This window comes from Notothenia rossii (assembly GCF_949606895.1).
Source record: "Notothenia rossii genome assembly, chromosome: 7".
Classification (NCBI taxonomy): domain Eukaryota; kingdom Metazoa; phylum Chordata; class Actinopteri; order Perciformes; family Nototheniidae; genus Notothenia; species Notothenia rossii.
Genome location: NC_136905.1, coordinates 2,871,645 through 2,895,133, shown reverse-complemented (window position 1 = coordinate 2,895,133; position 23,489 = coordinate 2,871,645). Strand labels below are relative to the sequence as shown.

General features: G+C 43.1%; 1 protein-coding gene across 1 annotated transcript in view; it reads right to left on the bottom strand.

The window, feature by feature from the left end:
- Positions 1–23,271, bottom strand: part of LOC307013493 (atrial natriuretic peptide receptor 1-like) — a gene marked incomplete at its 3' end in the record, with an annotated part of 25,638 nt that extends 2,367 nt beyond the window's left edge. The window contains exons 1-3 of the mRNA XM_079640893.1: positions 23,045–23,271; positions 12,226–13,007; positions 2,482–2,663 (exon numbers count right to left, since the gene is read on the bottom strand). Of these exons, the coding sequence (XP_079497019.1) occupies positions 2,482–2,663; positions 12,226–12,949 (906 nt within the window). The 5' untranslated portion in view covers positions 12,950–13,007; positions 23,045–23,271. The remainder of the gene's footprint in view (positions 1–2,481; positions 2,664–12,225; positions 13,008–23,044) is intronic.
- Positions 23,272–23,489: the final 218 nt, after the last annotated feature.

Below are 23,489 nucleotides of genomic sequence, written 5' to 3'. Positions count from 1 at the left end.
GTCACATGACTCCTTCTGATGTCACTGCAGATCTGCTGTAAGCTAGCTAGCTAACGTAGCTAACCTAGTCATTTCAGCAGCGACCTCACCTGTCATACTCCAATGTAACTGAAAAACAACTAAAGAAAAACTAAACAGTAATAATAATAAAATGTCTCCACTGATCTATGATGTAAGTGTACATTACATTACATTTAGCTGAGGCTTTTATCCAAAGCGACTTACAATAAGTGCATTCGACCAACAAAGTACAAACTTGAAGAAAACAGAATCATATAAGTACATCAGGTTTCATAGAGCCAAACATTTCAAGTGCTACTCAACTGGCTTTAGATAAGCCAGTCCTTTGTTAGTATATAAGTGCTTTGTTAGTAATTCTATCTCTGGAAGTGGAGTCTAAAGAGATGAGTTTTCAGTCTGAAGAAGATGTGTAAGCTTTCTGCTGTCCTGATGTCAATGGGGAGCTCATTCCACCATTTTGGAGCCAGGATAGCAAACCCACGTGTTTCTGCTGATGGGAACTTGGGTCCCCCTCGCAGTGCGGGTGCAGCGAGCTGTTTGGCCAATGCAGAGCGGAGTGCACGTGCTGGGGTGTACGGTTTAACCATGTCCTGGATGTAGGAAGGACCAGATCCATTCACAGCATGGTACGCAAGTACCAGTGTCTTGAAGTGGATTCTAGCAGTTACTGGAAGCCAGTGAAGGGAGCGGAGGAGCGGCGTGGTGTGGGAACATTTAGGAAGGTTGAAGACCAGACGAGCCGCTGCATTCTGGATGAGCTGCAGAGGTCGGATGGTACATGCAGGTCGACCAGCCAGGAGGGAGTTGCAGTAGTCTAGGAGTGAGATGACGAGAGCTTGGACCAGAACCTGAGTCTCTTTCTGTGTCAGCTGGGGACGTATCCTCCTGATGTTGTAAAGAGTGTATCTGCAGCAGCGGGTTGTAGCAGAGATGTTTGCAGTGAAGGACAGTTTGTTAACTAGGGTCACACCCAGAGTCCTTGCAGTCTGAGTCGGGGAAACAACAGAGGTGCCGATGTTGATTGTTAGGTCAAGAGTGGGACAATCTTTTCCCGGAAGGAAAAGCAGTTCAGTCTTGTCAAGGTTGAGCTTGAGGTGGTGAGCAGACATCCACTGAGAGATGTCAGCTAGACAAGCAGAGATGCGTGCGACGACCTGGGTCTCTGAGCATGGAAAGGACAGAATGAATTGGGTGTCGTCAGCGTAGCAGTGGTATGAAAAACCATGCGGGCTAATGACTGATCCAAGCGAGTTTGTGTACAGGTAGAAGAGGAGGGGACCAAGAACAGAGCCCTGAGGGACTCCTGTAGTTAATTGACAAGGGTCGGACTTGGACCCTCTTCAAGTTACCCTGTAGGTGCGGTCTTTGAGGTATGAGGTGAGGAGGGAAAGTGCAGAGCCTGAAACTCCAAGCTCTTGGAGAGTGCGAAAGAGGATCTGATGATTCACCGTGTCGAATGCAGCAGACAGGTCCAGAAGGACGATGACAGAGAGTTATGTATGATTCCAATCGCTTTTTAAAGTCAAAATCAGCAAATTTGCCGAGTTCTGCTAAGGGTAGCGATGAGAAGTGAGGCAGGGACGAGCTCTACCTCTCGTAAGCCCACAGTAACTTGCTGGAGCACGGGCACGAATTTAGTGCGGGCACTTATTTTGTGAGCGCGCTCAAGCCAGTTACTGTGGGGTGAGGTGAGGCACAGATGAGCTCTGCCTCACCTCAGAATGTGTCACCCCACAGAAACTGGCTGGAAAGCGGGCCCTAAGCGCATGCCTGTTTCCATCTCACTGTAGGTCACCAATGTAATGTTTGTAGATCCCTTTATTAAATGTATCCTCGCCATCCATAGTCTCTAAATAACTTATTTAACGTATATATGATATTTAGGCTCGCTGGTCTCATCATACAGCGGCAATGAGAAAGCACCAGGGGAGGCAGCCATAACCTCTTTCGCACTGAAGGGGTCGCACGTGAGCCCACAGGTTCTTGTTGCTACTGTTATTCTACGCAGAGACGGATAGACACAAACAACAAAGTAGACCTTTCAAACTACAGGAAGATAAGGAGGACTTTTACAAAAAACTAATAGAGATTGTTGTCCAGAAGGAGAGCATGGAAATCAAGGTAAGACCACAATTGTAATGAAAATGGGATCTTACTAAGAAAGAACAATCCAATATTTAGATGTTGGGTATCCTTTTGTTGAACGGTCTGTTTAAAATGAATTGAAGCATCAGACTAAATAAGCTTTTGAAAATAACCGAATATTTTGATTACGGTCAAAATATAATATTTGTAAATCTGACTCTGAAAGAGTCAGTGCCTCACCAGCCATGAACCTCACCGCACGTCACTGCATTTCAGATATACTGACGAACACTTACAGATGTGAGACAGACTAACTCTGAGGGCTTCTCCCACCTGTGCAGATTGTATTGGTGTTTCTGAAGTAGCCATGGTTACCTGGAATGCGTCCCTGGCGACGGCGTCGTCCTTGTCTCCGCGGGCCCACGGCTCTCCATGCTTCAGGCTGCCTGCGAACACGTCGATGAAGAAGAAGACGTACTGCTCGTGAGGAAGGTCCGCACGCCGAAACTCCACCATCAACTTCCGGAAGATGTCGGGCAGGCAGCAGACAAACACCACTGAGAGAGAGAGAGAGAGAGAGAGAGAGAGACACGGTAACGCATTTGTTTGATCTAGAGCAGGGGAGGGTCCAAACTTTTTTCACGAGGGCCACATAATATTCGAAGGGCTGGGCCACTCACTAGATGTCAGCTGTTCTGGTTACACTGAGAGAAATCCATTAAGCCTCCTCTCCATGGAGACTCAACATGAGACTGATGGAGATCTGTAAGAAGACACCACGAGGCTCTAATGATACTTTGTTTATTTTAAATATATACTCTAACTTTAAATAAAGTCATTGAATGCTTTGACTGTGACTTCTACCTGTTCTCCATGAATTAACTTGTGCAGTACCAGTGGTTTTACTCTGGAGTGGAGATTGAGTATTACATTGTACTTCAAACACGATGCTATGAAATGAAAAGAAAGACTGGATTTCTATGGCAAATCAATAAATACAAATAAAGTGAAAACAGTGATAATGATAATGATAACAATAGCTGAGATGCCTTGACAGTGTGATATCAGTACTTTTTCTAAGTCAGTCTCTAAACTTCCTCCACCACTGGTTTTGTTTTTGTTAGCTCAGTTTCTCTGTGTCGGAGTTCAGGAAGTCTCTAGTGAATACATTCCTCCGGCCTGCCGGTCCTGTCCCACCGCCTCCTTTGTTTCAGGACTTAATGACCTCTGCCCAGGAACGGTGAAGAAACCACAGAATCCACAGAATCATAAAAATCATCAGTCATTTTTCAGACTGAAACTGAGCTCAGGGCTGCAGACGGGAGTTCATTTCCTCTCGATCCAGAAATACTGATCTAAAATACTCCCACCCTCCGACTCATTTCTTTACTAAACTTTATTATATATTTACTCCAGATATAGTGTGCACTGCTTCGATCGTGACAATATTAAACGTAAGCAGACCTTCACTGCAGTAAAAGTTACACCGTTGGCTAGTTTAATATACTGTATATTCTACGAGATCATCATATGCTTGTAGCTCCGGTCCTGTTAGAACCAGGTATCTCAAAAAGTCCTATTTTACTCATTATTTAGAAATGTTTCACTTATATTTTTTACATATTTTATCAATATTTATATGTATTCAACATTTTTCACTAATATATTTTTCACATATTTCATTGACATTTCTTTTCCAATTTGCACTTACATTGTTCACACACTTGTTGGGTAGAACATGTTACATATTTGTCCAATATTAATTATCTTATTAATATGTTTTTCTATGTATTCTTTCAGATATTTCTATAATAATTTATTTAAAAATGTTCTGCTGCAGATGTTTTTGTATGCTGTTGACTGAAATCATTTGTGTCACACATTTTCAGACACTTCTCATGTTTTTAGGACATATAGTAGTTAAATATTTTCTGTCATTTTCTGAAGCAATTTTCGAGTATTTTTCGAGTATTTTCCAGATATTTTCCAGCCTGTCCCTGCTGTCTACGGCAGACCTTTCTCTCCTTTATAAACTTGTTTTTCATGAAGAGTTCAGAGGTCAGCCTGCAGACACGACCTTGAAACCAGGAACAGCTGAAGGTCGTGCAGGAGGACCATCAAACCCCCCCCCACGACTTCCTGCCTCCCAGATGAAAAGAGAGCAGCTTCCCCTCACACTGCGACAGGAGATGAAAGGGCTCAGATTCAGAGGTGCTACCGACAGATACATAAAAGAACAACGTGCGCCTGAACGCCACACAGATGCTGACGGAGCTCCACAGGAGGTGTATTGATATATTCACATCTCACACTGCACTGTGACCTTCACTCATGTACCTTTGGAGTTCATGTTTTATTATCTTATCTTAGCCTGCTAAAGAATTAGAAGTAAAAGCCATAGACTTTATTGTTTAGATCATTATGGGAATATATTTAATTTAAATTCATAATAGAAAGACATTTGATGACAGTATGTTGGAATTCTGTTTTCATTGTTGAGCTTGATGATAGACAGGAAGAAGCCGTATTGCCAGGTGCCATCGATGGGATTTCTGCACACGGTCCAAGCAGAGAATGACGTACAGGACAGACACACTCAGGAAATCATTCACTCTGCAGCATCATGACTTTAGTTGTTTTTGAATCCATAATGAAATTGTATTACATAATGTTAGTGTGTGTCTTTACCACAAACAGGAAGAGTTCATTGTTATATTTAGATTTGAGAAAGATTACAAGGATTTTATTTAGTTCACTATGAAGAAGTTTTTTTGTAACACATGCCAAGTAGTAAGATTCAAATATCAGCAGGTTCTGAATTATTAGTCCTCTGTCCCACAACTAACAAGAATGTGGATGGGGAGAAGTATATCTCCTAGAACCAGCAGAGATTCATAGATTACACCAGAGACACAGGAAAATATGACACGAACAGTTCGATGAAAACAGACCGATAGAATGGCGCTAGACATTAGTTGAAAAAGGGGGGTGTATGAAAAAAAACTGGATAAGATTGTTTAAATAAAGAGTTATATTTAGTTATTTTCAGATAGTTTAATCCTTCTTATACTTTGTAAAAGAACAAGTGCCTTTACACCAGATACATGAAGATGATTTATGATGTGAAGGGAGGGAGTTAGACGTTTTCCATACCAAGCTAATTGCTGCTATTTTACGAAGTGACATTAAAGGTTTAAGCTAGAAGTTATGCCTTACATACCCTAAGGGTCTGTAAGGAGGGATTGTTAGAAATTAAAATCAATGTTGATATGGCGTAACTTGAATTAAATACACTGTATTTAAATCTGATTCTTACTTTTAGAGATATTAAACATTGTTCAGACCTTGTGAAAGACGTTTTCTTCAGATTTTAACATTAACTAGAGTGCGTAATGTCACAGCTAGAGGGTGGGAAATCTTGAAATGTGCCTTCATTTTTTTTTTTAAACTGCCATAATTCCCAAACCCTACATTCCTGAGGCATAATTTATCATGACAAACGTAGGAAAACATCTCGTAGCTTGAAAAATGACAAATAATTAAGCAAAACAATTCAACAAAATGCCTCTTGAGGGCATGAAGTTACAAAAACATTCAACATTCCTCCATTAAAGCCCATTGCAATTTCAGACTGATATTTCCTCACAGCAGCAGCCGCACACCTTTAGTTAAACTGCCAAGAAGGCCACATTATTAACCCGAAAGTACACAAAAAGCACACTTCAGATACTCAACCTCCTTGACATGCTTCACGTTTTGAAATTTCACAGATATCTGTTACGGTTCTTCCACAAAACGTTCACATGTAAGAGGTTCATCTCTCATTCAGAACAATGAAGCCTTTGAAGTCTAGGCACCTCGTTAGCTCAACTATAAACACCTGTGCAATGGAACACGATGATGTCATCACTCCACCTGACATGCTCAGAGCAGCAGACTTCAGATAGCAGTGTGCAAACAGTCCAGCCGTGAAGACATCTACTGGACAGTTTTGAGATTTCTTCAAATGCCGTTGCCATGGCAACACAATGCTCGCCATGAAACACGGCTTTCTCATAACTTCAGTGAAACTGCTCCAAACAGCCCAGAACTTCACAGGTTTAGTAACTATGCAGCCATCAACGCATCTAAGCGTATTATGGGGTGTCATCAAATGCCGTTGCCATGGCGACAGATCATTCGCCATCAAGTTAGTTCAGAAGTTTGCAGTTTGAATATTCTGCTGCTTTTCCAAGCCTTTTTACTTTCTTTTCTTTCTATCACACATTCAAGCCCCAAGTGTTCATGTATCATTTCATTCTAAATGCTTCACTTTCTTCATTACATTTCAGCATAGGAGTTTAGCGTCAGCTTTTCAGCATAAAGCATTCCCACTAGCAATTTCTTCAAGAATTGCATTCTCTAGTTAAAGTTGTTCCTCTTCATAATTTCCTTATAAACTAAGTAGGACGATTTAAAACTCACTTAATTGGGTTAATTTAGAAATTGCTTCAGTTTATCATCATAACAGATCATTTTACAATAAATCAAGGAATGATGCACTTCTACAAACAAAAACAACATCATTAAAACATTTAAACAAACTACTAAAAGTAGGTGAACTACATTATTCAAAATTGTAAAGTAACTTCTGATAATAACACGGGAAATAAACGAGGCCTCTCTCTCTCTCTCGGGGTTAGTAAAAAATGAATCCCTTGGTGGTTCTAGTGTCCATTTACCGTTTTGTCTTCTCTTTGCTTAATCGAGCTTAAACTTAACGTTAGCTTTCTAGCTAACACAACACATGCACGTACCTTTCTCTGTGGGGTTTTGTAGTGACGAATGAAGTTGGATGTTGTGGTGGTCCTGTCACTGATCTTTATGCTGCAGACCCTGCATACTGCTGTTCTGTTCTTATTACCGTCATCGACAAAATAATCCTTGAATCCAAACTTGAATATTTTTGGAGTAAAGCTAGCCGCTGCCATGTTAACTTGTGTTAACTAACCCTTTATTTTAAACAGTCAAGTCCTTTCAAGTCATCTATCTCAAGCTTAAGTCAAGTCTCAAGTCATGAATACCAAGTCAAAGTCAAGACTTTTATCAATGTTAGTCAAGCAAGTCTCAAGTCAAAAAATATGCAACTCCCCACCTCTGATCATATGCCTCAAACAGTCCTGATGTTCTTCTAGGTAATCACACATCCTGTCATGTTCACAGCTACAGTTGCGATGCCTTTGTTATCATGTTGCTCTCATGTTGGAAGAGGACATTCAGGATAACAATGTGAAACAAATATAAATTAGTACAAACAGATAATAAAGTCTTAGTCTAGTTGCAAGTTGAATGAAACGCCCTCCCCAGTTTCCTGCCCCTGCTTTATGGACACAGGCCTTTAGGCTCCATTTCTACACAGAAGTACTTTAGGAAACAGCATAAGCTCAAACAACAGCATCTGACCAATTGCTGGACAAAGATTGGAAGATAAAACGTTTTCTGAGCTACAGTTTGTGATCAATTCAAATCGGTTCCCTACCACCCCCCCACACACACCCCCCCACCCCCCACACACACACACACACACACACACACACACACACACACACACACACACACACACACACACACACACACACACACACACACACACACACACACACACACACACACACACACACACACACACACACCACTCATTTACACTCTGAGTGTGAATGAAACCACAAGTGAATAAATGAGTACGCTCTGGTGGAGGACGACGCTCCAGCTGTTAGAGGGGGGATTCTAGGCGGTGAAGCGGCTGTTTAAAGGTCTCCTATTATACTATTTTTAGGCACATATTATAGGTCTCAGATATATACAAATATTACGCCAGGAAAATGCAGTGGAAAACATTAATCTGCATTATTAGAGCTGCATCAGATGTTCCTGTCTGGATCCGAACCAAAGCGCTCTTTAAGGACAGAGAGCAGACAGAGACGGGTGGGTTTCTGCTACACAGGCCGACACATTGTCCAGCGACTCAGCAGCAGATACACCGGAGAAGTGTGTGTGTGATAGGGAAACAGACGTGTGTGTAGACGGACATAAAGTGCAGAGTGTGTCCGTGCGCACTAACCCTGTCAGCGTGACCTCAGATCCACTGAAAAGCATTATTGAAACTGACTGGGTTGTCAGCAACAAATGGAGTTCAATAATCTGTCTTTAAGATTTATCCGGGATGATTTTTATCCCCTAGTGGCCAAAGATAGTCTCTAAAATATCAAAAATAACCACCCAAGAAAAGTATCGGAGCTAAACTTGATATATTTAAGGGTTAGAACCAGAAACTCTGTCTTGACTCTGTCTTTACATTAATCAATGAACCCCAGATCCACTGGAAAGCATTATTGAAACTTACTAGGTTGTCAGTATTACCAGCAACACATGGATATCTTTAATCTGTGTGTCTCTAAGCTTGTTTTGGACGTTTATGTCCCGTAGTGGCCAAAGATAAAGTATCTCAAATTGTGATGGCGTTTTCATCCTTGTCTTAATAGCCACCTCTATCGGGGTTGTGGTTTTTGACGCGCCTCTCTTTGTTTCCAAACAAATTGCGGAGAACGTGGTTGAGTCAGATGAGCTTTATTCATTGATCCATACGGCATATACAGGAGGACACATTTCTTCGCTTCATACAGTTGTAACTAAAGGTTTATCTCCAACAGAACAAAAAGAACACGGTCAAAAGACTTTTCCGTTTCCCCGTCTCATCTCCGTCAGCTGTGTCCTATCAACCTACCATATATAGGCATAGCCATGCACGTGATACTGACGCACATATAACAAATAATAAGTGAGTCTTAAATTAATACATTTTAAACCATAATGTGACTCACAAAAATACCCGATAATTTAGAGTTTAATCTAATTTATATTATTATTTAGCCTAACATTCAGACAATAATTACAAAAGGAAAATGGCTCTAACACAAATATTAAAACATAACTAAAAAATATATCCATTAGTGTCAGAGCTCAGATCAGCAAATCCTGATATTTTAAAGGCTGGAACCAGAAAAAATGATCAGCCCTCCCGTCTCCTACACCAGCATTACGCTGAAGATCTGAAATATAACACCTTGTTCTGAACATTTGTGTCCCTACAGTCCCTCCGGTCCTTCGTGAAGAGCAGTTTATTCAAAGGTTCAAAGGTTGTATTGTCATGTGCTCATCAGATACAGTGTGGAAATGGCAATGAAATCCTTCTGACCTGAGCTCCTCCAACAATGCAACATATTTAACACTAGAACCGCCAACGGGTCAATTTTACCCGCAGCTGTTTTTTGATTGTATGTAACTTTTGTTCAATAACATATTGAAGTCTCCCAGTCCGTGACTTTTCCTGAAAGTGTGTTATGTAGCACCCTCTGTTGTTAAAAATGGTCAATATGAAATCAGATTGAAAAAATCGCCCCAAAAAATGCCATTTATACCTATATCCGCCAGCGGGTAATATTTACCTCATAAAAAATGCAGCAAACATGACGTGTTGCTATAGCAACGCCTTTTGTCTACTGCGGTTCCTTATAGATAGAGAGATATATTGAGAGAGATAGATAGATAGATAGATATATTGATAGATGGATAGAGAGAGAGAGATAGACAGATAGATAGTTATAGATAGTGTAACATCTTGGAGAATACAAGATCTTGGATGACTGAGCTCACGTTGAGGACGTAATGCATGTGTGCAGGTTACGTGCTGGTTGAAGAAAGATGGACACTCGGAATGAGAGAAGTAGTCCGCGTAGTCTGTTTATGTATACAATTATATGTCCATAGAACAGAACATTACAGATGGATCGATAGATAGTTATAGATAGATAGAGAGAGATTGAGAGATTTGTACCTAAACAAAACACAAGTCTAACACCAAGCGTTTAAATCAGCACTCTTAGCGATATTTTAAACTTCATGCTATCTGCACAACCTATATCATATGAAAAGCTGAGAGTCCACAGATTCTATTGGTATAAGTTTCATCCCTGTGCGATCAAAACTCACTGTTCTGTATGATAAATAAAAGAACATTGTACCTTGAAAATCTATAGCGGGTACATTTTACCCGTTGGCGGTTTTAGGTATACAGCGACCTCTGGTGGTTCGAGTGTTAATAAAATAAAAAATAGTGCAAGAAGACTATATACATTTCAATAGAATAAGATACGTACAAGAACATAATTTAAAATTAAATAACGTACATAACGTGCTATTGCCCCCCCCATTGCGTCCGATATAACATAATATCTGAAATGTGGGCGGGCTTTACACCCACGGCCCTATCAGAAACGTTGCTGTCAGAAACAATGAAAGACATGTTTTGGAAGTTATATGGTCTGTGTTTACATTAGCATGCTAACACTCAGAGCTAACCTGTACTGGAGAGAGTGTGTGTGAAGAAGCAGGAAATCAAAAGGAAGTCACCTTGTGGTAAACCTGAGAGAGAGAGAGAGTTTGAGCTCCATCCTGTTTCAGAGAGAATCCTTGATGTGGTTTGGAACATGATGTGGAGTTTAATCACGACAGCATTTAGCTGAGTTTCTGCTGGTATGGCCCTATAATATGTTGTTCAAATAAAGTATAAAAGGTGAGCTTTAATGACACAGAGCACGAGACAGGAGAAGTCACTGCGGTTGGTTTGTTGTTGTTTCTAGAGTCCTTCGGAGCAGCTCTTAGTCGCTGCATGTTTGATTGAGGGGACAGAAGGCAGAGGTAAAATTAGCCCGAGTGTGTTTTTCAGGAAATACCTACAGATCTGATAGGAGGACTGTAGTTTCCATATAAGGCAGCAGGCTCTGACCTCTGTTAATAAATGTCCTGTCGGGAGGCAGTGTGGGAACCGCTGTGTGTTTGTGCTGCTCACAGATTTATACCTTCAGATAAAGGAAGAAGCAGTGAGGTGGATTTATGAGTCCCTTACTAAACCTCCGCTCAGTGACAGCACTTTATTACCCCGCAGCAAGAGGCGTTTTCTCTCAAAGTCAAATTCAGATTTGTTCCTGGTTAAAAATCTACAAAGCAAGGTCTTGTTTATGGATCTCGCAGATTGTAATCTTTTCTTCACAGGTGTTTTTTATCTTGCTACAGCTTGCCTTCAGTTGCATGTCTAACACAAATCCTGCGTTGAATAAATCTAAATAAATCTGAATTCATCGAATATGTTTCCATCTTGTTTAAAATGTATTTGTTTCATATTCATTTAGACGTAGTTTAGACACGAGGAGCTGCACATAATAATTACTTTTATGTAAAACAGCCAATCTTTTTTATACCACCGCTTTCTGACATGTTACGTTTAAATATGCAAATGAGACATTCTCTTATTAGATATATGCATTCATTTCCATCACAGCAACATGACCATGTGAGAAAGACGGGTTCATGTTGTTTCATGTTAGATTCTGTACAGGTAAGGGTTAGAGGGGAATCTCTTTGCATCTCTCCTTGCCAATATGTCCTGAAAACACCAAACAAGAGTCAACAGCATAACAAAAAGCTGTTGAGGAGATTGGTCACATTTTTCATGGGCGCAACCCGCATACTCAGCTTTGCTGCTCATCCCACAAATGCACAATTTGAAAGGTAAGAAAACGGTATAAGATTTAATGCCAAGAAGCATTGTTACAACAAAGAAATAAGATCAACACGGAGCGCCACAGGAGGTCTTTCCTCCCAGTGGCCATCACACTCTATAACTCCTCCCCCTTCAGGAAGGACTTCCACCACTATGTGCAACCCAAATATCATCATAACAAACTCTCTGCGATACAACATGTGCAAAATTATTATTTATATGAATAATGTTCTATAATAACGTGCAATTACGTATTGCGTATTGCACTACTAAATACTGCTCGTCACTGTAAAGTATTTTACATTAATTATGTGCCCCTCTATGTTTCCTGTACATATTTAATTGCTCTGTTTACCGCACTGTTCGTAAACAGTTTTGTTATTGTGCTGCTGTGTTTCTTGTATTTTTGTAACTCTAGCACAACTATTTCCTTCGGGATAAATAAAGTCTTATCTTATCTTAATCTACCAAACACACATTTCCTTACTCTTCGTGTTCAGTTTGCGGGGACGGAGACTCACCTCGGCCATTGTTCTGGATATTGAGGATGATGTGCGAGTAGTTGACCGGTTTGTCCTCCTCTAACTTTCGCTCCTCCAGCGTGATGTTGATGCTCTCCAGCTCCGCTTGCAAACCCTCGACTGCAAAGTAGCACGGCCGGTCATCCTCCTTTTTGTCGCCGAAAATGAGCATCACGTGTTCCCGCCACCCGAAGTGCTCGCAGATCCGCAGGGCGAACTTCCCGAGCTTCTTGTGCGTCGGGCCTGTGTTGGTGATGGACGGGTAGACGCCGCCGTCAAAGGCGACCGCCGAGGCGCCCGCTGTAACCATGGGAATGTCCCAGTAGGTGGTGAAGAGGCCGACGGGCGACGAGGTGTAGGAGCAGCCCGGCCCGATGAAAGCCCACGGGTCGTACGTTAGCTTCAGGTCAGCAGCCATGAGCGCGGCGAGCGACTCGGAGCAGACGCCGCCCTTGTCCTCGCTGCTGTTGAAGCGGTAGATGAGGACGTGGTCTGGGAGCAGTGAGGCGTCGGCGTTCACGGTTCTGACGGCTCGCTCCAGGGCGGGCCCGACGCGAGGCCACGCCCACGGGTAGTTTGTGTTATTCTGGGGCAAGATGACGGCCAGCGTGATGTTCTTCTGCGTTTCGTGGGGCGATCGTCCGGCGACCCGCTGAAGGTCAAGCAGAACCAGAAGAACCATCAGAACCAGTGGGAGAGCGGCGCCCTGATTCCAGCCCGCCATCCTCCAGAACCAGCAGGGAGTCCACTTCCACCACAGCTGAATTATGTATCCCGGTTAACTGTGGAGACACACAGGGGAGACATTAACAACCCATGCAACATAAATGAAGCCCAGTTATTCGAGTTGGGATGAAATGTTATTTTAGTGAGGACGTATTTTGTGTGTTTTGTATTTATTCTCAATGTATTGTGTTTTCTCTGTTTGATCCTGTAAAGCACTTTGAATTGCATCACTGTATGAATTGTGCTATACAAATAAATTGACTTGCCTTGCCTAGTTCCAAGGCTTTATTTTTAAAATGCTAAACAGCTAGAGTGTAGCAATGAAAATCTGACTTCCCAGGCTCCTCCAACAGAGCAACAGACGATGAAGACATTAAAAGAAACAAGGAGGTAAAATAGAGTAATGAAATAGAGCTAGTGACACAATGGTGAAATTAAAACAGAATGAGACACAACAATATGTCAAACTAGAAAATTCAGAGAAAGGTTGACTGTGTGACTGAGACTTGGCGTCTCGATGCTAACATTAGCCCCGCTGAGTGAATATCCATTCCTTTTAGCTCACTTTTAGCTGACTATTTGAACTGTTTATCTATTACATTTTTGGATTCTTGTACCACATTCCTGCATCGTTTCTGAACATGTTTAGATTACCACTGGATTCAGTTAATGACCGACAGGTGTGTTCAAAGATCAAAGCATTTCCACGGCAACGCCCTACCAGTGAACGAGAGACAGCCTGTCAGAGAATGTATTGACAATATTGTGCTGCATTATTCCTTCTAAGTAAAAAACTGTAACTCCAATCAGCTAAATATCCTACCAGAGTATTTAGGATACCAGATGAACGCCTGATAACTCTCGTGTTTGCTATATGTGGAAGTCCGTTTGATTGAATGAGCATATCGGTGGGGCCGTGACACATTTCCCTACATTATGATCACCAAATTATGAGTGAAAATTGTGGCCAGCCGAGCAATAGTTGGAAAAAAACTCTTCAGCTCTTCAGCTTTTCCAGCTCACCAAGTCTTAACTCTCTCATACACACCCATTATAAAATGTGAAACAGAGTAATATTTTCAATGTAATGTAAGCTGTGACTACGTGAGAACCGTACAAGCTATCAAAAGATATCCAATTAGTCTAATAAAGTCCATAGTCTCGAGAACCGTTTAAACTTGTCATTTCTGTTCTACGTTAAAGTATGCAGAATCAGTTTTTGAGCTCTGTTCAAATGGATTTCCCCTTCGTTCCTATGGGGCAAATGTGAAAACGGCTAGGCGAGTCTCTTATAAAAGACCTAGCAACCCGATCACGGTCACTCCGCATGTTTTGATGTGTTTTTTGTGTGTTTCGTGTCAACGCTGCCGGACGAGTAGCATGACAACATTTGTGACGGAAGAAGGAGAATAAGATGAGATAAGTATGTTGAATACTAAACTGTGTGTGGCTTGTCCAGTCACACAGAATGACATGCGGCACATTGGAATAATAAAATACTGTTTATTGTAATAATATATAAATATGTGGACTGTCAACAGATGTATTTGCTATAAATACAAGTAATTTAAAAAAGCATGATGGAGTGAGGAATCAACTGAGAGAGCAAACATGATTTTTATTGTTTTACACTCCTACTCATAACTGTATTTGAGATTCAAGCTGCAAAAAAACCCGTTGATTTATCCTTTGTTCCACTTGTTGGGTTAAGCTTCTCAAATGATTTGCAGCTTTTCTTAGCCTTGTATGTTAATAAGTGTTGAGGCTGTACAAGGGCGTGGAATCAAATGCACGATGCAGAGACAAACAAAGTATCAAAATAAAGTGTTTTAATGTAGACAGGTCATAACACACTGAATACATAAAGCAACAAAACAAACACTCAATAAACTGTCTAACCTATACTATCAAAAAACGACTTACTTAGTCTAACTCTATGGACGATAACTCTATGGACAATGACAAAATGATCTTACGCTGGAAGGCTTGGAAAACACAAGACAATCTGGCAACGAGACAGGGGAAGACAAGAACTATATATATTAGACAGAGAACACCAGGTGAAGACAATTTAGACAATCACAACAGCGGGAAAACAGACAAGGCAGGAAACGTACTTTAGACACATGAGGGTAGACAAGACTATCAAAATAAAACAGGAACCTATCTAAACACAGAACATAAAACATAAGCTAGGGAAGAATCTTTAGCAGAGCCGTCTACGCACAACAGTACCCTCCCCTCTAGGGACAACACCTGACGGCCCTGGGACCTCCGGATGACACCTGTAGTCGTCCTCGATTAAGTCTTTGCCCACGATAAAACTGGACGGGACCCAAGAACTTTCTTCAGGACCGTAGCCCTCCCAATCAACCAGAAATTGACGACCTCGGCCTCGATTTCTCACTGACAGGAGACGTTTGACAGAGTACACCGGACCGCCATCAACAACATGGAGGCGGGGGGGGGGTTTGGAGGGTGGAACCAGGGGACTTTCCTGAACCGGCTTGATTCGGCTGACGTGGAACGTTGGATGAACCCGTAGTGACCTGGGCAGACGGAGACGGACAGATACAGGATTGATTATTTTAGTGACAGGAAATGGACCCACAAACCTTGGAGCGAGCTTCTTTGACAAGACCCTGAGTGGCAGATCCTTTGTGGACAACCACACCCGCTGCCCCGGTCTGTATGTAGGTGCCGCCCACCGCCGTTGATCCGCCACCGTCTTCATCCGAGCCGAATTCCTCAGGAGGACCCGACGAGCTGCAGCCCAGACACGGTGGCATCTTCTTACTAAGGCGTGAGCAGATGGCACCACCGCCTCCTTCTCAGTTTCTGAGAATAGAGGAGGCTGATAGCCAAAGACACAGTGAAAGGGAGACAGACCGGTAGCAGAGGTGGGCAAAGAGTTGCGTGCACACTCCACCCATGTCAGATGCTCGCTCCAGGTTGCAGGGTTCTGAGAAACCAGGCAGCGCAGGCACGTCTCCAGCTCCTGATTCAGCCGTTCCGTCCGTCTGTTGGACTGGGGATGATAACCTGAGGTGAGGCTGACGGACGCTCCCAGGAGGGTGCAAAACTCCTTCCAGAACCTGGAGGAAAACTGAGGACCTCGATCCGACACAATGTCTCTGGGAATACCATGAATACGGACAACATGAGTCAATAACGCCTGAGCAGTCTCTTTAGCTGACGGCAACTTTGGCATGGCAATAAAATGGACCATCTTAGAGAACCTGTCCACTACAGTGATGACAGTGGTGTTACCCTTGGACGGAAGAAGACCCGTGACAAAATCCAACGAAATGTCAGACCAGGGCCTGCTGGGAACGGGGAGAGGCTGCAGCAGTCCCATCTGTGATTTTGATGACGTCTTGTTCCTGGCACAAACTACGCAGGCAGCCACATATTCGGAGACATCCTTAACGAAGGAAGGCCACCAAAACCTCTGTCGAACGACGAATACGGTCCGCTTGACCCCTGGATGACAAGTGAGCAGTAATGTTTGAGACCAATGAATAACCTGTGACCGCATGGATTCAGGCATGAATAGCCTTTCCAATGGACAGCCACTAGGTTTCGGCCAGTCACCATTGACACGTTTCACCTGATCTCCCATAGGCCATGTCACCACCCCAACCACACAGGAGAGTGGAAGGATTGGCTCTGGATCCTTGGCCATGGACTCTGGGTCATGAAGGCGTGAGAGGACGTCAGATTTGCCATTCTTGGACCCGGGTCTGAAAGACAATGTGAAGTCAAAACGGTTGAAAAAAAGTTGCCACCGGGCCTGGCGTGAGTTCAACCTCTTAACTTTGCGGATGTATTGAAGGTTCTTGTGGTCGGTCCAAACCAAGAACGGATGTGGCGCCCCCTCAACCCAGTGCCTCCACTCCTCCAGAGCCATCTTGACTGCCAACGGCTCTCTGTGTCCGACGTCGTAGTTTCTCTCTGCGGGAGATAGTTTTCGAGACAAAAAGGCACAAGGATGCATCTTATGATCCCCAGCCGCTCTCTGTGAGAGAATGGCCCCCACCCCATCATTGGAGGCATCCACCTCCACAACAAACTGTCGCTGAGGATCAGGAACAGTCAGTATGGGAGCTGTGGTAAACCTTCTTTTTAACTCATTAAAAGCCTCCTCGGCCCTGAGGCCCCACACAGAGTTAACCCTTGGTGAGGTCAGTGCATGAAGGGGAGCAGCAACAGAGCTAAAGTTCCTAATAAATCGTCTGTAGAAGTTAGCAAACCCCAAAACCTGCTGTACCTTCTTCCTATTGGTGGGGGTGGCCCAGCCTACCACTGCACTGACCTTTGCAGGGTCCATCAGGATTTGTCCAGGAGAAAAGATTAACCCCAGGAATGAGACAGTTGATGCATGGAACTCACACTTCTCTGCTTTACGAACAGGTGATTATCCAGTAGGCGCTGTAGTACTTGGTGGACATGTTGCACATGAGTCTCCTTATCAGGAGAGAAGATTCAAATGTCATCCAAATACACAAAGACAAACACGTTCAAAAACTCCCTGAGTACATCATCGACCAGCACCTGGAAAACTGCTGGGGCGTTAGTTAACCCGAAAGGCATTACGAGGTACTCGTAATGTCCTGTTGGGGTATTAAATCCAGTTCTCCACTCATCCCCCTCCCTTATTCTTACCAGATGATAAGCGTTGTGTAAATCCAGTTTTGTGAACACTTTAGCGTTCTGCAATAGGTCAAAAGCAGAGTCAATGAGAGGGAGGGGGTATCTGTTTTTTACCGTGATGTCGTTCAGTGGACTGTAATCGATGCAGGGATGGAGAGAACCATCTTCAGGAGAGGAAGACGGTCGGACGAGTCCTGCCTTGAGTGAGGTGTCGATGTAATCCTTCATGGACCCCTTTTCTGGAGCTGACAGGGAGTACAGACGGCGCTTGGGAATCGTGGATCCTGGCAATAAGTCTATAGCACAATCATAAGGCCGATGGGGTGGTAGTGCACTCGCCCTAGCTTTGCTAAAGACTTCCTTTAGATCATGATAACATGTGGGGACCTTTGATAAATCAGGGTAATCAGAAAAATAGTCAGAAAGAGGTTTGTTGTGACAGTCTGCTTTAGAAGAGGAGATCTTCCTCAGTACCAACTTACTCTGATCGTGTACACACTTCTGTTTACACAACATTCCCCAATCTTGTACTTTTCCTGACCGCCAATTGATGACAGGATTGTGCAAAAGTAACCAAGGGTAACCTAAAATGATCGGGTGTTGAGCTGATTTAAACACATGAAAAACTATGTTCTCAACATGAGTGTCATTGAGTGTCATTCTTACAGGTGTGGTGCAATGAGTAACTGTGAATAGTAGGCGCCCATCTAACGCGTTCGCTTTTAACGGCGAAGGTAATGGCGTCAACGTCAGGTTAAGCCTAAGAGCTAGCTCTTTATCCAAAAAACTCTCATCGGCTCCAGAATCTACGAGTGCCCCCTGTTCAATAACCTGGTTACCTTCACATAGCATAACTTGAGTTAATGTGCGTGGAGGGAAGTCAAAAAAGTCAGATTGGCTCACCAGTGTCTTCCCTTTCACCGGCGAGCCTGTTCTTTTACTGGACACATGGCTTGTTGATGACCCTGTTGACCGCAGTAGAAACATCTTGCCTCCACTAGGCGGCGACGTTGTTCCTCCGGTGAGATTCTGGCCCTGCCGAGCTGCATCGGCTCCTCCGAGTCAATGGGGGGCGCTGTGGCCTCTGAAGCAGGTGACGAGCCGAATGATGTCCTCCGGACAGGATGACAAGCTGTTGAGAACCCTCTGGTTCCGCTGGAAGAGACGGCAGTCTTCTTTCTTTCTCTATCCCTCTCACAGATACGATTGTCAATCTTAATAGCAGCCGCTACCATAGTTTCTAAGTCTGTGGGAGGATCCATAAGCAATAAATGATCCTTAATGTTCTCTGATAGTCCGTCCCGAAATATGTCCCTTAACGCTGAATCATTCCAATCGCAATCAATAGCCATAGTGCGGAACATAATTGCATAATCCGCCACTCGGCGTTGATTTTGCTGAATGTATGTCAAATTCTGCGCGCTCTCTACAGCTGGTGTGTGAAGTGTAAACACTCTTTTAAACGAGTGGATGAACTGAGAGACAGAGTTGCAAGTTGCAGAATTTTTCTCCCACTCCGCCGTAGCCCATGGAGCCGCACGGCTGGACAGATGAAAAAATGATAAATGCAATCTGAGCATAATCAGAGCTATATATGTAGGGCATTAACTTAAAGTGTAGATCGCACTGAGTCAGAAAGGACCTACAGTCATTGGAATCTCCGGAAAACGTATCTGGAGGGGCCAAGCGAGGCAACGGGACAGCATGAGATCCAGGAAGCGAACCCGCTGTAGTAGGAGGGGCTGCCAGCTGTTGAGGATCAGCCGGAGCATCAGGTAATGCCAGAGCAGTGGCACCGGCGTCCAGGCGTGCCAGCACACGATGCACCGCCTCCCCCATGTCGCTGATCTGGGTGTTGACAGAGGCGTGGAGTCCATGTTGCTGCTCCGCCAGGTCCCTCACTGCCTGGTGTATGACAGAGAACTTCTCCTCATGATGGTGTAGACGCGTTCGCCCTGAAGTCGTATCGCTGCTTTAACTGGTTCTGCATCTGCTAATTCCATGTTTTGGCCAGCTTGTACTGTTAAGGCTGTACAAGGGCGTGGAATCAAATGCACGATGCAGAGATAAACAAAGTATCAAAATAAAGTGTTTTAATGTAGACAGGTCATAACACACTGAATACATAAAGCAACAAAACAAACACCCAATAAACTGTCTAACCTATACTATCAAAAAACGACTTACTTAGTCTAACTCTATGGACGATAACTCTATGGACAATGACAAAATGATCTTACGCTGGAAGGCTTGGAAAACACAAGACAATCTGGCAACGAGACAGGGGAAGACCAGAACTATATATACTAGGGGTCGGCAACCTTTTTGATATGAAGTGCCATTTAAAAAAAAAATTGTTATCAGCGTGCCAACTATCGAGAAATTATCAACGGGGGGGCTGAGGAGCTTAACGCTCGTCAACTATCAGCAGGAGGGCGGGGGAGCCTTGCTGCGGAAGCAGTGTCGCAACATACACGATGCCGAATTTAACAAACAAATTTAAGTAATTTGTTTAAACCGCATAATAATAAGGACGATCGTCCGTTCTGTGATTCTCCAGAACACACATGTTATGATATTAGGGTCATGCAGAGTGAGATGAGATCGCTGTCCCTTTAAGAGAGAGAGATAGAGAGAGAGGGGTGTGGCTTGTGCATGTGTGTTTGTGGATGGTAGAGCGACAGTGAGGGAACGTGTATGTTTCTGGAAGTGAAACGAGGAAGCAGAAAAACAGAGGTCTGTGATGTATTTTGTGAAACAGAAGAACAGCTAAATAAATGCAACGTCCTCCCAAGAAGAGCTCGCCTCTCTCCAGTCATTGAAGCTAAAGTGGGTTATTGAACCTGAAGCTTGTTGCTGCTGCCCTCCTCGACTACGGTCTGGGAGCCGACAGGAAAGTTCAACACACAGATGGCCAGTCCGCCCCTTTGTAGCATATTATTTCGTTGAGAGATGAGCAGATCGCCACTGGGCTTTCAACTAAATACACAGCCACGCAAAAACTGCGGCATTTGTACAGCTCCTTATGGGTACTGCAATTAGTGAAGTGCTTTCCTCCGTGGTGAAACGATCAGCACTGCACCAGGGAGGAAAGCGGCAGAAGTCACCTGGAGATAAAGAGAGCGGGGCTGCGTTGCGTGCATGGCTTCCTTCTGCAGGTAACGGGGAGACGCGCTCTGGCGTCGGTCTCGTTCAGGATCCGAAAATACAATTTAAATATTTTGCAAACTTATTCCACTTATTCCTAGTGTGCCACTGGTTACGGTGCCGCGTGCCAATGCTGGCACGCGTGCCAGGGGTTGCCGACCCCTGTACTAGACAGACAACACCAGGTGAAGATAATTTAGACAATCACAACAGCGGGAAAACAGACAAGGCAGGAAACGTACTTTAGACACATGAGGGTAGACAAGACTATCAAAATAAAAGCAGAACATAAAACCTAAAACTAGGGAAGAATCTTTAGCAGAGCCGTCTACGCACAACAATAAGCTGAACATATTTGGGGTTTGACTGCTTGATAGTGCTCCAAATAGCAACGCATTACATCATGAGTCTACAGATTACTTACATTTCTTGCTGGTTTTGCTTTAAAATTAAGAATTTCATTGGTTTCTGTTTGTGGATTTATCGTTGCAGGTCTGAGACGTCGCTGTTAGGTCTGAGAGATTTCTTGCTTCAACATTGATGTGTCCTTTCTCTTGTAATTAAATCTAATAGTCAGACCTGCTTTGGTTGGTCACGGTCGAGTGGCTGTAATAACGTCTGTCGGCCCTGAGTGGCCTTTGTGAGTTCAGGGCCGTGCCTCCCCGAAGACCTCACTGAGAGAGGGTAGAGAAAAGTAATCAAGTATACCACTTTCCTGTAAAGAAGACTTTAAACCAGGACAAAACAACACATAGGCCATCATACCTAACGATATCACAATATTCATATAGCCTAATTAGGATGTGACGTCATCAACTGCAACTATGATTAATTATGCATGATAAGACGTTTTGTATGCACTCAGTTAGCTTAGCATTGGCTGTCCGACCTCTATCCGGATGATTCTATAGTTACAGTGATTGTTCTTCTCTTAATTCATACATACAGATTTCATTCATTCACTTTTTTTTTTTAAAATAACGCTCCTCTGTTTCTGCATAGAGCTTCTCTTTGTGAGGGCTTTTATATTCCACACATACATAAGACTTTATATTTTCATTGCCATATCTACACATTAATTTCACACGCAAACCCGCTGACAGCTGAGCGGGAAACGCTGATATGACGGCTGCTGCTGTTGCTATATGCTATCCCTGTGTGTGTTGTGTTTCCTGTGAAATCATGTCTTCCCTGGCAGAAACCGTTCAATCTGTTTCTTTGTTTTAACGGCTGTCCTTAAAGAGGATACGCTTCAGGAGAAGAGTTATAGTCCCTATAAGAGAACAAAATAATCCAAAGTGTCCATTATCGCTTTGAGGAGAGAGAAGTAGAAGTACTCAGATCTTGGACTTGAGTAAAAGTAGAAGTACTCAGATCGTGTACTTGAGTTAAAGTAGAAGTACTCAGATCTTGTACTTGAGTAAAAGTAGAAGTACTCAGATATTGTACTTGAGTAAAAGTAGAAGTACTCAGATCTTGTACTTGAGTAAAAGTAGAAGTACTCAGATATTGTACTTGAGTAAAAGTAGAAGTACTCAGATCTTGTACTTGAGTAAAAGTAGAAGTACTCAGATCTTGTACTTGAGTAAAAGTAGAAGCACTCAGATCTTGTACTTGAGTAAAAGTAGAAGTACTCAGGTCTTGTACTTGAGTAAAAGTAGAAGTACTCAGATCTTGTACTTGAGTAAAAGTAGAAGTACTCAGATATTGTAGTAAAAGTAGAAGTACTCAGATCTTGTTCTTCAGTAAAAGTAGAAGTATTCAGATCTTGTACTTGAGTAAAAGTAGAAGTACTCAGGTCTTGTACTTGAGTGAAAGTAGAAGTACCAGAGTGTAGGAATACTCTGTTACAGTAAAAGTCCTTCATTCAAAATGTTCCTCAAGTGAAAGTAGAAAAGTATTATCATCAAAATATAGTGAAAGTAGCGACAGTAAAAGTAGTCATTGTGCAGATTGGTCCATTTCAGAATAATAGATATGATATGTTTTATAATGATTGATCATGAAAGTGTTCTCAAAGCTGGTAAAGGTGCAGCTAGTTTGAATGACTTTGTATACTGCAGGGGTGGATTTACTCCAGGTGAAACTAAAGTCTGATTTAACACTTGATTATATTTCACATCATTCATCCAGATCTGTGAAGTAACTAAAGGGATTAAATACATGTAGTGGAGGAAAAGTACACCATGTACCTCTGAACTGTAGTGGAGTAGAACGAGAAAATGTAAAGTATAAATCCTTCAAAATTGCACTTCAGTGCTCCGTTACTAATCTGACAGTTAAACGGGTTCACCTGCGAAAATCTCCGTGTCCTCTTCACGTTCGCGGTTTAAATGGTAATAATCCACATGTTCCACCGCGACTGGTCAGTGTCATTCAGATTAAAAGGTTAAAAAAAGTTCCTCAAACAGTTGATCCATGTCCGTCTGCCTCCGCTTGATTCGCTTTTTTAAAATCCATCCGCAGGTGATCTGAAGTGTGTGTTTGAGTGTGTGCGCGTGTGTTTGAGTGTGTGTGAGAGTTTATGTGTGAGAGTGTGTGTGTGACTGAAAGACTGTGTGCATGGGCGGAGAGCTGGCAGACAGGGGAGGGGGGAGGAAGGAAGGAAAGTGAGCCAGGAAAGGTGGAAACAATTGACGGAGATGCAGTTTACCAGCACTGAGAGCCCGGAGTTCAGGACCCCAAACTACTGGATGCTAACCTGCACATGTTGGGACATTTGAACAATTAGCATGAAT